The sequence below is a fragment of the Sitophilus oryzae genome, unplaced genomic scaffold (genome assembly GCF_002938485.1).
Source record: "Sitophilus oryzae breed Bouriz unplaced genomic scaffold, Soryzae_2.0 scaffold_1502_pilon_pilon, whole genome shotgun sequence".
NCBI classification, from domain to species: domain Eukaryota; kingdom Metazoa; phylum Arthropoda; class Insecta; order Coleoptera; family Curculionidae; genus Sitophilus; species Sitophilus oryzae.
Window position 1 is genome coordinate 536,638 of NW_022146173.1, and position 12,471 is coordinate 549,108.

The 12,471-nt window shown below is 33.3% G+C and overlaps 1 protein-coding gene across 1 annotated transcript in view; it reads left to right on the top strand.

The window, feature by feature from the left end:
* Positions 1 to 12,471, top strand: part of LOC115878209 (E3 ubiquitin-protein ligase SMURF2) — a 34,353-nt gene that overhangs the window by 10,619 nt on the left and 11,263 nt on the right. Inside the window, exons 5-8 of the mRNA XM_030894627.1 lie at positions 724 to 1,244; positions 3,104 to 3,273; positions 6,213 to 6,488; positions 7,172 to 7,326. Of these exons, the coding sequence (XP_030750487.1) occupies positions 724 to 1,244; positions 3,104 to 3,273; positions 6,213 to 6,488; positions 7,172 to 7,326 (1,122 nt within the window). The remainder of the gene's footprint in view (positions 1 to 723; positions 1,245 to 3,103; positions 3,274 to 6,212; positions 6,489 to 7,171; positions 7,327 to 12,471) is intronic.

Consider the following 12,471-nt stretch of genomic DNA (forward strand, 5'->3'; position numbering starts at 1 on the left):
TCCTAATTTATTCATGTTTGTTTAGGATACCATAATTTACACAATCTATATCCATTAAATTAAAAAATACATAGAACAAATAGATTTTAAATTTCGATCCAGAGTGCAATAATTGTGTGCATAACGATGCTTTGACTGGAAATACCATGTATTTGGTACCAAATTATTCATTAAAAAGTGGTTTTTCCTAATATTCTAATGAGCCACCCTCATTACCTATGGAAAAAAATGAGTTATGATTAAAAAGTCTCTTTTAAGTGGCCAGGAAACGTCACAAAAAATAATAGACCTCTACAAAACAACTACATATAGAATTATCTTTTAAATGGCTTTACTAAAGAAACCAGAAGATTTAGGTATATGAACATGATATATCGTTGAAAAGCTAAAGTTATTCAAGATGATGTTTTTGTCAATTTTACACGTTTTATTTTTTATCTCAAAAACTATTAGAGATAGGTATAGGTTAATGTGATAGAAAAATGATGAGAAATGAAAGTAGTTTCGAAAAATGTAATAATATACCGGTTGTTCTACTTAAAGTAACAAAGATGCTACCACTTTTAGTATGAAGCGGCAACACTGCAATGTTGAAAATAATTTAGGCAGATGGAGCAGGTGCCTTTATACAAAAATCCATTTTTTCTAAATTTATATCGCCTTGAATCATTCTGTAACACAAAACATGAACTGTTTTCTATTAAGATTTTTTTTATTTCCCAGGAGCGAGGAATTTAACACTCCCACCACAACAACCACCCCAAACCCCAACGACATCCAACTCTCCCTCACTCCCGGCTCCAGCAGTTCTCCCATATCCCCCCTGGTCAGTCCCCAACACAAAGAACTCCGAACCTCCCACAACAGTCCAGCCTCCCCTCCCCAAATCGTCACAGAACCCCTAAGCCCACCGTACTCCTTAATCGACAAGAACAGCCAGAACAATCCCGACACCCCTACTTCATCCTGCGGCGGCGCCAACGCTATCGTCACGCCATCTGTCGCCACGTCAAGTAACTCTTCGCCGAACGTGAGTAACGGCGCTGCCAGTCCGCAGAGGGCGCCCAATAGGGAGCGCAGAGCGAGGAACGGTGAGGAGAGAAGAGATGGGAGTGGGAGGAGGAGGGGTGGAAGGAACAGGAATTCCGTTATAGCGGCGCAAGTGGCGGTCGCTGTGGGCCAGGCCGTGGCCAATGGTGCTGTTGGTGGAGCTCATACCAAGTTGGATTTACCGCCGGGATACGGTACGTTTTTAATGTTATTTTCTTTGGATAAAAAGATTAAGGAAGGAGTATATTATCAACCTTAATCTATGCCATACGTATATTATACACGATTTTGTTTACGGGACTTTCACGTGCATTTTTCTAGTTATCTCTTTCTAGAATAAGATTATTGTATAAGCTTATCCTTCTCTGAATACGCTACTGAGCATGCGCAGAACGATATGGGACGTGAATGTTAACTTGGAGCCTTTTTTCGCTGCCTTGACAACAGTTACTAAAAATATGGACCATTAAATTAAACCATACTGTTTATACTGTTTAACCCCTGATAATAAAGAGTTTATTTGGATTTCCGACGATATTTTAGATACATATTTGTTTTTTTTTTAAGTTTGTTTTTGTAGTGTATTTATTTTCCTTTCTTTCTTTTGATTATTGGCTGAGATCTACTGCACGCTGCACAGCTATTTTACAATCTTTTTCTAAAATTTGAAATAATATGATTGTTAATTTAAGTTTTAACACAATATTCTTTTAGATTTAATATCTTTTAACAAAACAAATTGTAGAATAAATAATAAATAACATAAAATAAAAGCTCAGCCCAACAAATTTGTCAATTGAAACGTTAAACAAAACTGTCAAAAATGGGGGTTATGGATGTCAATTCTCTGTCTCTTAATGCTTCTAGTTCATGGATACTCCTTCCTTAAGAGTCTATTACACCATACTTTCGGGTCGCCCTCAGGGGCCGGGTAAAGCGCGTGTGTAACCAAAGAAAATATATATTATATTTCAGAAATCTGCCTAAGGTTTAGCCCGATCCTGTCGTCCTAGCCACACCCAAAATTCCAAACACACCTGCTTTGATTAAGGTTTGCAGAGCTTCGGCATTTGCCATAAAATAGCGAGCAATTTGTTACAAAACATTATAAATTATATATCACTGTAATCACAAAACTTCAATCTATTTCCTTATTGTAACGGAATTTTAAATTATGGCTTTATTTTCGAGAAAATTTAGTCCAAACATAAGGAATATTTTGTTGATGTCTGACCATCACAATCTTAAAAATAAAGAAGTTGTCTAAAAATGTGGTACAATACAAATATAGTATAATCCTTTATCTTTAATTTCCTTCTTCATTTGTCTAAAAATGCCTAGTTAGTTTTACATAAAACGTTAAACGCCGAAAGCTTATTTTGCTGCTTTTTCGGACCAATGAAATAGACTCTTAATCTTTTTATTCAAAGCAGCGCATATTATGATCAAGCAGGCTTTGACTTTAACAGTTAAAATATTATAATTTAATTTTCCATAATGATTGTTTATCTGTCATCATTCAAAAGTACACTTTGCACATACATTGATCTTATTACACTTAAAATTAAAAATTACACGTGAAATTTTGTATTGTTAATAAATAAACGCTTTCTTTATTTTCTAATATTTAAATAACGAACATTTAATATTAATTAATTAACACGTGTATAAATCACTACTAATTGAAAGAACTTTTCGAGTTAATTATAACTTTCTATTTGCATTAATTCATATATTTTTTCTGATCTATTTTTTTATTATATACTTATAGATTCATAACAATAAGTTTTTATTATTAACAGATTCGGCGAAAAATACGTTATTTAGGTGTGCACTGTTTTGTTTAAAAATTCGAATATCCTATAATGATAATTAAAGTTATGTGTAGGATACATTATTCTCAGAATATCTGTTTAATCAATATTAAGTAACTTTTTTATTTTTATAGGATTGTTCAACTGCCTCTAGAACGTATTTATAATAATTGTCTTCTCACTTAAAAAAATATGTAAAAATATTTTAACTGGAAAAATATGGATTTATTACATTTCAGAACTAAGAACTACCCAACAAGGGCAAGTTTACTTTTACCACATACCATCGGGCGTTTCCACGTGGCACGATCCCAGAATACCTAAGGATTTGGCTCCTATAAGCTTAGCCTTAGACCATTTGGGACCCTTACCATCTGGTTGGGAAATGAGACACACCACAACAGGCAGAGTGAGTTTCTGATTGAAGTTTTATTTGTATTTTTTGCAAGTTTGTTGATAAAGTATATACCTTATTTTGAAATTAATTCTTTTCATATATATTTGAGCGGGCCGAAAAACGCTCTTTACCATCTTTTGACGGGAGATGCACTAATATCTCACCGACACTTTACGACATCGTCTGTTGATATTGAAAAAGTTTTGCTTGCTCTATCGGTGAGAACCAGCCCCTGGACAGCCCACCTGATGAAGGGTAGGCCCAGAAACCGGTTGTGGAGGTGGAGCTTGGTTCCCCCTTTACGACAAGCAAAACAATTTTCTTTTTACTTTTTATTTTTCCTCTACTTGCGATTTTTCGAAATTAGAAAAAATACACAGCTAAAGGCAAGAAAATATTATTTATTAATACCATATTTTGTTGATAAAGTATATAGGGTGGTCCCATAGTACAAAGAATACAAGGTATGATATTGCGCAGGTTGGTCGCTACGTCACAGGTGATAACAGGCGCTATTGGTCAGCACGCTCCGCGCGCCAGTTCAAATCGTCAAGATATTGTTATAAACCTGTTTTTTTTGTTTATATACCGTCATTGAATTATCGCTAAGCAAGTTACTGTGGAGCAGTGCGTAAGGAGTCGGGCTAGGAAGCGAGAGACCGGAGTTCGAATCTCGGCCGGGACATAACTTTTTATTTATTTTTTTAAATACTGTTGTATTCTATAGTTTATTTTTGTAGTATAAAAAAAAGAACTATTTATTCTGTGATTTTTTAATCTCCGGTATTAATATAAATTGATTGTTGGTACAATACCTCATTTAATATAAAATAATATTCTACTTTTTGAAATGTATCGGGCCCTAATTGTACCTAAAAGTAAAATATATTTTTACTGATATACCATATTGTAAACTATTTAATATTTCAGTCACTTAAAAAGTTAATTTGCATTGAATAATTGCCTACCATTAAAGTAAATTTGAGCTATATAATCCTTGATGGGCATCTTCCTCTAAATTTTGGGTTTCGTTCAACCGATTTATTCTCAAAACCTGAAACATCTACATATAAAAAGAAGCACAGGTCACTAATTATAATAAACCTCACCCTTGGAATTACTTCCACTAATTATAATAAACTTCACCCTTGGAATTACTTCTATCACAATTACAATACATTCATCTGCATTGGCAATTTCTACTGTTCGATGGGAAACAATAAACTTTCCAACATTTTTTAAATGATGTAACAATTCCTCTTGTGGTTACTTTTCCATATATATATATCCTCATCTCTGTCCTCATGTGAAATCAGAGGCAATAAAAATGAAAATTATTTACCATAAACATCGCAAACTAAAAACCTAATAAACAATTTTATAGGTACCGAATATAGAAATAAATTTAGTATTCTTACCTATTATGGTCCTAAGTCCAAATCCATGTTAATAGATAATTATTATTTTTAAATATATTTTTTTGGAACTGCTGGTTTTAGTAATTATTAAATTAAACGAACTAAAAAGTCTTAAAATTAAACAATTCTTAACCATAACCCCAAAAAATGCAGATCTCCTGTCAACTTTCTTTATTTTTTATTTATTCCACATTTTCCTAGTGACGTCACAGGTGGTATGCGCGAACTGAACGAAATTGGAGCCGCTATCGATCATACCTTGTATTCTTTGTACCATGGGGTGGTCCGAATTGTATTGGGAAACTTCGGCAGCATGTTCTGTAAATAAAAATAAGTAGAAAAGTTCATAGAAATGTATGTCCTAAAATGCTTTGTTTCAAAGATACAGGGTGTAGAAGATTCATTTTTATTTGCATTTTTTCCTAAGAATTTCTGAAGTAATGCCGATATTTGGATGAAAATTGGTGTCTGAGTGTTTTTTGACATGTGACATTTAATTTCAATGTCAATATGACTCCTATTTGTAGGGGGCACCACCTACACATTTTTTAACTGTTTTGAAGAGTAATAACTATTCACTCGTACCTGTATTAAACTACTGAGTGAAAAAATCTACATTTTCGCCGTTTTTTACTTAAAAATGGTCTCATGGCAATAACCGTTCTCACGATATTTGGAATGTAAATTATCTATACAAGTCATCTTTGGCAAAAAACAAACAATTTGACTAGGTAATTATTTTTCTGAAATGATAAATTTGAGAACTTTTTATTTTTTAAATTAATCATATTTTTTTCTAGAAAAAATTGAATTTCAATTTAAATCCTTGAAAAAATCCTTCTTTAAATTTAAATCCATGAAGAAGCAAGTAATAAAAGTTGCCTATGCTTAACTATTATATTCTTAATAATTTAATGTGATATATTACAGTGATGAAACAGTTTCTGTTGAACTTTTGGTACAAAAACATTTCAAATTTATGATTTTAGTCTACTAACTATCTAGTCAAAACGTTAAATTTTTGTCAATGATGACATAATATATTGATTATTTCGAGAACCACATAAGAAAGGTCTCTTGGTAAAAATCGCTACGAGTGATTGCTACAGAGACCTTTTTTACGTAAAAAACGGCGAAAATATGTATACCGTATGATCGTTTTTTTTTTCGATCATAAAGTATTTTTTACTCAGTAGTTTTATACAGGTGCCGACAAATTATTAGTTTTCAAACCACTTAAAAAATACGTAGGTGGCGCCCCCTATTAGTACGAGTTATATTGACATCGAAATCAAATATCTCATATCAAAAAACTCCCAAACGTCAATTTTCATCCAAATATCTACATTAGTTGAGAAATTATTTGAAGAAAATCGAAATAAAAATGAAACTGAACATGAAATGAAAACACACTGTATCTCGTCTGAAACGAAGCATTTTAGATCATAAATTTATTCCGAATACAACTCGGACCACTCTGTATACAGTATATATTATGTATAGTATAAAGTTTTTATACATTATGTGCTTTAGACGTATTTCGTCGACCACAACAGCCGAACAACGCAATTCACCGATCCCCGTCTTAACTCGCAAATCCTCAATAATATCTTGAAACGCGTCAATCCCCACTGCGGTCCACACGCGCAAAATCCCGCCGCTAGCACCCCGCCCACTGCCGCTACGACTACGCCTACCGCAGCTGTAGCCACGCCCAACGGCAACCATGCGGTGCCCAATGGACAGCCAACGCATCCAAATCCGGGACCTCTGTCTCCAAGAGCCAGGGTTCATGAGGATTTACCGCAGGTAAATATAATAATAATGTTTTAGTAATTGTAGATTACTAAGGTTGAGCCAGCACCGTATGAGCGAAAAAAAAACGGCGCCGTAGATGGCTGAGGAATGATAATCGATGATAATTTTTGCGAGGTCAATATCTGGAGGTCGTTTACTAAAAATTGACATAAAATTTGTCGAAAATTAACACTAATTATAGAGAGATTGAAAAGGATAGAACCTTTCAAGACCCACAAATCTATTTAAAAATAAAAAATATTTTCTTATTGAATTTAAACCACGCCTTTTAAAAGTCATTTTTACTCAATATAAAAATAAATTACAACCTTCTTAAGGCCAACTAGCCTTAAAAAGGTTTTTATTTATTTTTATTTCAGCAAAAATGATTTTTTAATGGTGTAGTTTAAAATTAGAGAAAAAAATATTTTTTGAAGATACATTTGTGTGTCTCAAAACGTTCTACTCTTTTTTAAACTTCCTTTCATTAGTTTTAATTTTTGACAAGTTTCATGCCAATTTTAAGTAAATAGGTCTAGAGATTGACCTCACCAAAATTATCATTGATTGTCATTCCCCAGCCGTCTTTGACGCCGTTTTTTTTTCTCGATCATACGGTGTTGTTATGCATTAGTGGACATTTTCTATACTGTATTATTTATTGCGTTTAATTTACAAATTTTGTTGCCTTTTAGGGCTTGTTAGGTGAGGGGGAGCATTTGCCAAAATATCGACGAGATTTGGTGGCAAAATTAAAGGTACTTCGGGCAGAATTGACAGCAATGCAACCGCAAAGCGGTCATTGCCGATTGGAAGTTTCAAGGAACGAAGTATTTGAGGAGAGTTACAGGTATGTTACAATCATAATAAAGTCCGTCCAGCGTTAGATTGTGTGATTAGATCAGATTTTTGAGCTAATTATCGGCCTGTTCCACTGTAACCTTTTTAAATCTATTGTGGTTAAGTTATATTCTCCAGTCCTATCATTTACAAAAGTGTAGCAACTTGGAGACTGAACCCTTCATATAGGTTTTTGACAATGGCCTATCATCGCCTAGTACAAAGAACCCCACATTTAGCTGTCGCACTGACAAAATTTGTTCTGTCATTTCTTCTTCAGACTTCGACCATCATCGAAAATTCGCTCGAGTACTCGATTATTGAAATAACTGACATCGCTCGATTATGAACGAGCGATGCAAGTGACGAGTACCAAGCTAAAATCGTCAAGCTAGTAACAAAATTTCACGACCTACATCGACAATGCTTTGAATTAAACTAAATCAAGCGAATCGCTCGCCGCTTGCTACTTGCCATTCATGACTGCGCACGCAACTTACTGCTTGGCGCTTGGTGTTAACGAGTACTTACAACAAGCGACGGGTGAAAAACCGTATTTTTAAATACGAGTGATATTTCGCTCGAGCGATTACTTGGTTATTGCAATCGCTTGAAACTCGAGTACTCGATTATTGAAATTAATAATCGGTTTTTCCCATCACTAGTTTCTTAGACTAGTTTAGAGCACGCACACAATCCCACACTAGTCTAGAATTGACCTCCGAGGAAACGAGTGCCTTTAGGCGCTGCTTGGCTCTATGAAAATGGCCACTGAACGGTGTGTTCTTTTAGAATGTATGATAATTATTGTTTTCTGTCATTTTTATGCAAAATTATATTGTTTTTTTTCTGTCTAAATGATATATTCTCTCGCTGGCCAGACAATACTTTAGGAAATATTTTGCTTTATTTAGTATGAGATTATTTTATATTTGGTTGGATCAAAACGAAGTTGTTATAATGTAATTCAGTATTTAATATTAGGAATGATTAAGTGGGATTAACTTATTGTAAAAAGATTAAATAAGATTTATTATTTGTTTAGGTAATTTGTTTGTATATTAACAATAAACTAATAAATTTAGATAATATTGATTGCATTAAAGGTATCAGATTATTAAGATAATGTAATGATGTCATTAAACTAGAAATGTTATCTGGTAAGTCTTACCTATGCATGGGAGGAGGGAAGTAACGTGTCACTGCGTCATCGGATTTCCAAGCATCTTTTTGGTCATGAAATATTTATAGGATATAGAGGGTGTTGTAAAACAATTGCTAAAATCAATCTGTTTATTTTTCACATTTTTAAAATGAGCAGAAGGGATTGAAATAGTCTGCCCTTATTATACTTATTAACCAAATTTTTGAAGAAAAACTTTGGTAAAAATAATTTGGTTAGCCTGGTATATTTACAAAAATGATACCTCCTGCGTTTTTCTTATAAAACCAACTGATTTCAAATTAAAAATCTTCTATGTATTAATGCACGAACTACAAAGAAAATCGTTTTTTATGTATTAATTTTTGAATAAATTAATAATGAATTGTATTTAAACTACTGGAAATATCAAATAAATCCAATTCAACAAGAATTGATTTTTTTTAATTACTAAATATGAATATTACTTTGTGTTTTGTCTATTTTAATAAATCTCTTTTATAATTTTCTTTTTGATATACCGTGTACGACAAAAGTGGCTCACCCTTATAACTTTTTTATTTTCTCAGATAGAAAAAACTAAATTTGGTATGTATAATATAAAAAATTAGGATTGATTGACGTATTCAATTGTTTTTTGTCATTTCCTGTTTCATCGGAAATGACTACAACTTTTGATTTTTAAATGGCACCATCGGTATATTTCTACTTTATTTGATAGAAAATGACACTCTGAATAGAATGACATATCATATGTCAACTTTTGACATTTTTGCTTAAAAAGTCGTATTTTAAATTTTAATCTAGAGTGTCATGGCTGTGTTAAAAACACTAATTTTTAATCAAGGAGCTTTGGAAAAATAGATTTGATTGTCTAATGTTTTTCGTGTCTTGTCCTGGCCAGATAAAAGATGCCCAAATCGTATTTTTAATTGTATCCCAATTTTTTCAAATGGAACAAGGGTAATAGCTCACTATACTCTGTTTTTTTTTCTCAGGTAAGATTTCGACAGACGATGACAGAAGAAAAGCAGATGACGTCCCATACCAATCTATTTATTTTACTAAAAAAGTTTCTAATAATTTTTAAGTTATCTATGGATGGGTTTAAATATAAATCCGTCATGCGTCGTGTCTGGTTGTTTTTAACCAGTTTTATTGGTTTATTTAAAAAATGACAGATCGTATTTCAATTTTATTGGTTTGACGGAACGATGAACGACAAACGGACGCCGATGCGTATGAACTCGCCTTTAGATTTTTGTCATTTTTGACGCTTGTCAAAGTCTTGCCAAATTATTGGTTATAATTTTGTGTCAACTTTTGTTAAATACCCTGCATTTTGAAAGATGATGCATTTTGATTCGTATTATTACGTGTGTTTTGTGTCTTTTGAAGTCAAGTGGAGGAAAAATCGAGTGAAAATTAACTGTAGGCCCAGAGCACAGTTTATGGTTAATACACGCTGCCCAGGCAGAAAGTCTTATACACCAATGAAGTTGCCATCGATAAAGTTTGTATACCATTTCGTCGTAGATAAGTGCATTTCGTATATAAGGATCAAACTAAACACATACTAAAAACTGGAGTAGCTGTAAAATATCGACATCACACGATAGGTAAATAATGGATTTTAGTACTGGTGCAGAAAAATAATGTCAAAAGGTACTGGTTTAAAAAAATTAAGATTAAAGGTAATTAATCCACCTTTAAGGTATAAAATTTGGTAGGTGTTATTATTAATAAAATAGTTGTTGTATTTACCTATGTTGTTTTATTTATACCTGTGGAATATTACAAATTTGTATTTGTACATAAGTTATATTGATAAATATAATCATAAATGCGGGTAGTTTCATAAAGCTTGAAAGTAAATAATAGTTATTTTTTATATTTTTTTGGTATGTAGTGCCTTGTTCTTGTTTGTTTTGTATTAACACATACCGTTTTTATTAAATAAAATAACTCGATTACATTTTTTCAGTTTTTACAGTTTTTCACAATATTTTGAAGTAATCACTTGTCATCTTGTCAATCAAATTTTAAATATATCCTGCTATGCGTTCCAGTTGTACCAACTTATTTCTTTGTAAAATAAAATAAACTACTTTGAAATTAAAATGACAGACACATCTATCACTGTCAAGGATCTTCTCGTTGGACAGACTATAGCATTTTTGGAGAAAGCATTTTTTACTAAATATTTGGTACCGCACACTTAGTATTTCGATCAAATTAATGTTATGAACCGCATGTTACAATTTCAAATAAACCATAAATATGCGAAAATGTTGACATACACTCACCGGCAAAAAAATCGGCCAGTAAAAACTAGTCCCAATTTCAGAGTTGGATTTCTCGAACCACTCATTAGATTTTGATGATTTTTTTTTAAATCGTAAATTAATTCCTTCTTAACCGATGCTACGTCAGAAATTTTTATTCCGAATTTATTTTGAGCATATACAGGGTACAACAATAAGACGAAGTTTTTTGCCCGAACTTTGTAACACCCTGTAGGGTGCAGCAACTGTAGTAGCTATTGCAGGTAAAATGCAGGTAAAACCGCGATTCATCCGTGAAAAGGACTTTATTCCATTGCTCAATATCCCAATTCACATGTAAACGCGCACACTGAAGACGTGCTCGACGATGTCTTGGAAGTAGCGGTCCTGTGGCAGGCCTCCTTGCAGACAAGTTTTATTTTAGTCTTCGTCTCCAACTGACTTGAGTTCTACGCACGGCTTGTAGCAGATGTTGATTCTGAAACGCTGTAATTCTACGATTTCGTAAAGTATTCAGGTCAAGCGGTCGTCAATTGCATTTGTCTTCCGTTTTCTTCCGGAACCCACTTGCCTGGTGAAATTTCCCGTTTCCATATACCGATTCAAGGCATCCTGGACTGTTGTTCGAGATCCAGGGTATCGGACACATAAAATTGACTTTAACCATCCTCACTTAAAGCCACAATACGAGCAACATCCGTCACAGATAATGGCATTTTTTAATTTGACAACCATTGTTGTAATATTGCAAATACTCATAAATCTGTTTTTGTCTATGTCGCCTTGATTATTTATACATAAAACTTTCTGCCTGCGAAGCATTTTCCGAGTCGTTCGTTTTAAATCAGTGTATCTTCAATACAAACAGAGATAATGTCGTGATTAAAAAAACAAAATGCTCACAAAAGATGAGGCTACAACGTGATTTGATTTAGCAATAGCTACTACAGCTGCTGCACCCTACAGAGTGTTACAAAGTTCGAGCAAAAAACTTCGTCTTATTGTTGTACCCTGTATATGCTCAAAATAAATTCGGAATACAAATTTTTGACGTAGCATCCGTTAAGAACGAATTAATTTACAATTTAAAAAAAAATTAAAGGTGCCCGGTGGCGTAGAGGTACAGGCTCTCGTCTACCAATCTCAAGGTGTGGGTTCGATTCCCACACCCGGCATTTCATCAGCCGACTATTTTTATTAAAATAAAAGTAGTTTGGGTACCTAGGTCGACTCAGCCTTAAATGAGTACTTGTGATTCACAATCCTGAGGTAATAATAGGCGGTTGAAGCGTAGTGCTAGCACATTACCTTCCTTGTATACCGAACGGCTCTAGTATAGCAAGCTGTACCTTGCTACTCCCAAGGCGTTAAACGCTATACACGGGAGCTATTATTATTATTATTATTAAAAAAAAATATCAAAATCTAATGAATGGTTCGCGAGAAATCCAACTTTGAAATTGAGACTAGTTTTTAGTGGCCGTTTTTTTTGCCGGTGAGTTTATGATGTCTCATTGTATTCACAATGTCATTTTCTATCGAATAAAGTAGAAATATACCGAGGGTAATATTTAAAAATCAAAAGTTGTAATTTCCAGTGAGACAGGAAGTGACCAAAAACAATAATTGAATACGTCAATCAATCCTAATTTATGTTATATACTAACATACCAAATCTCGTTTTTTTTTATTTGAGAAAATAAAAAAG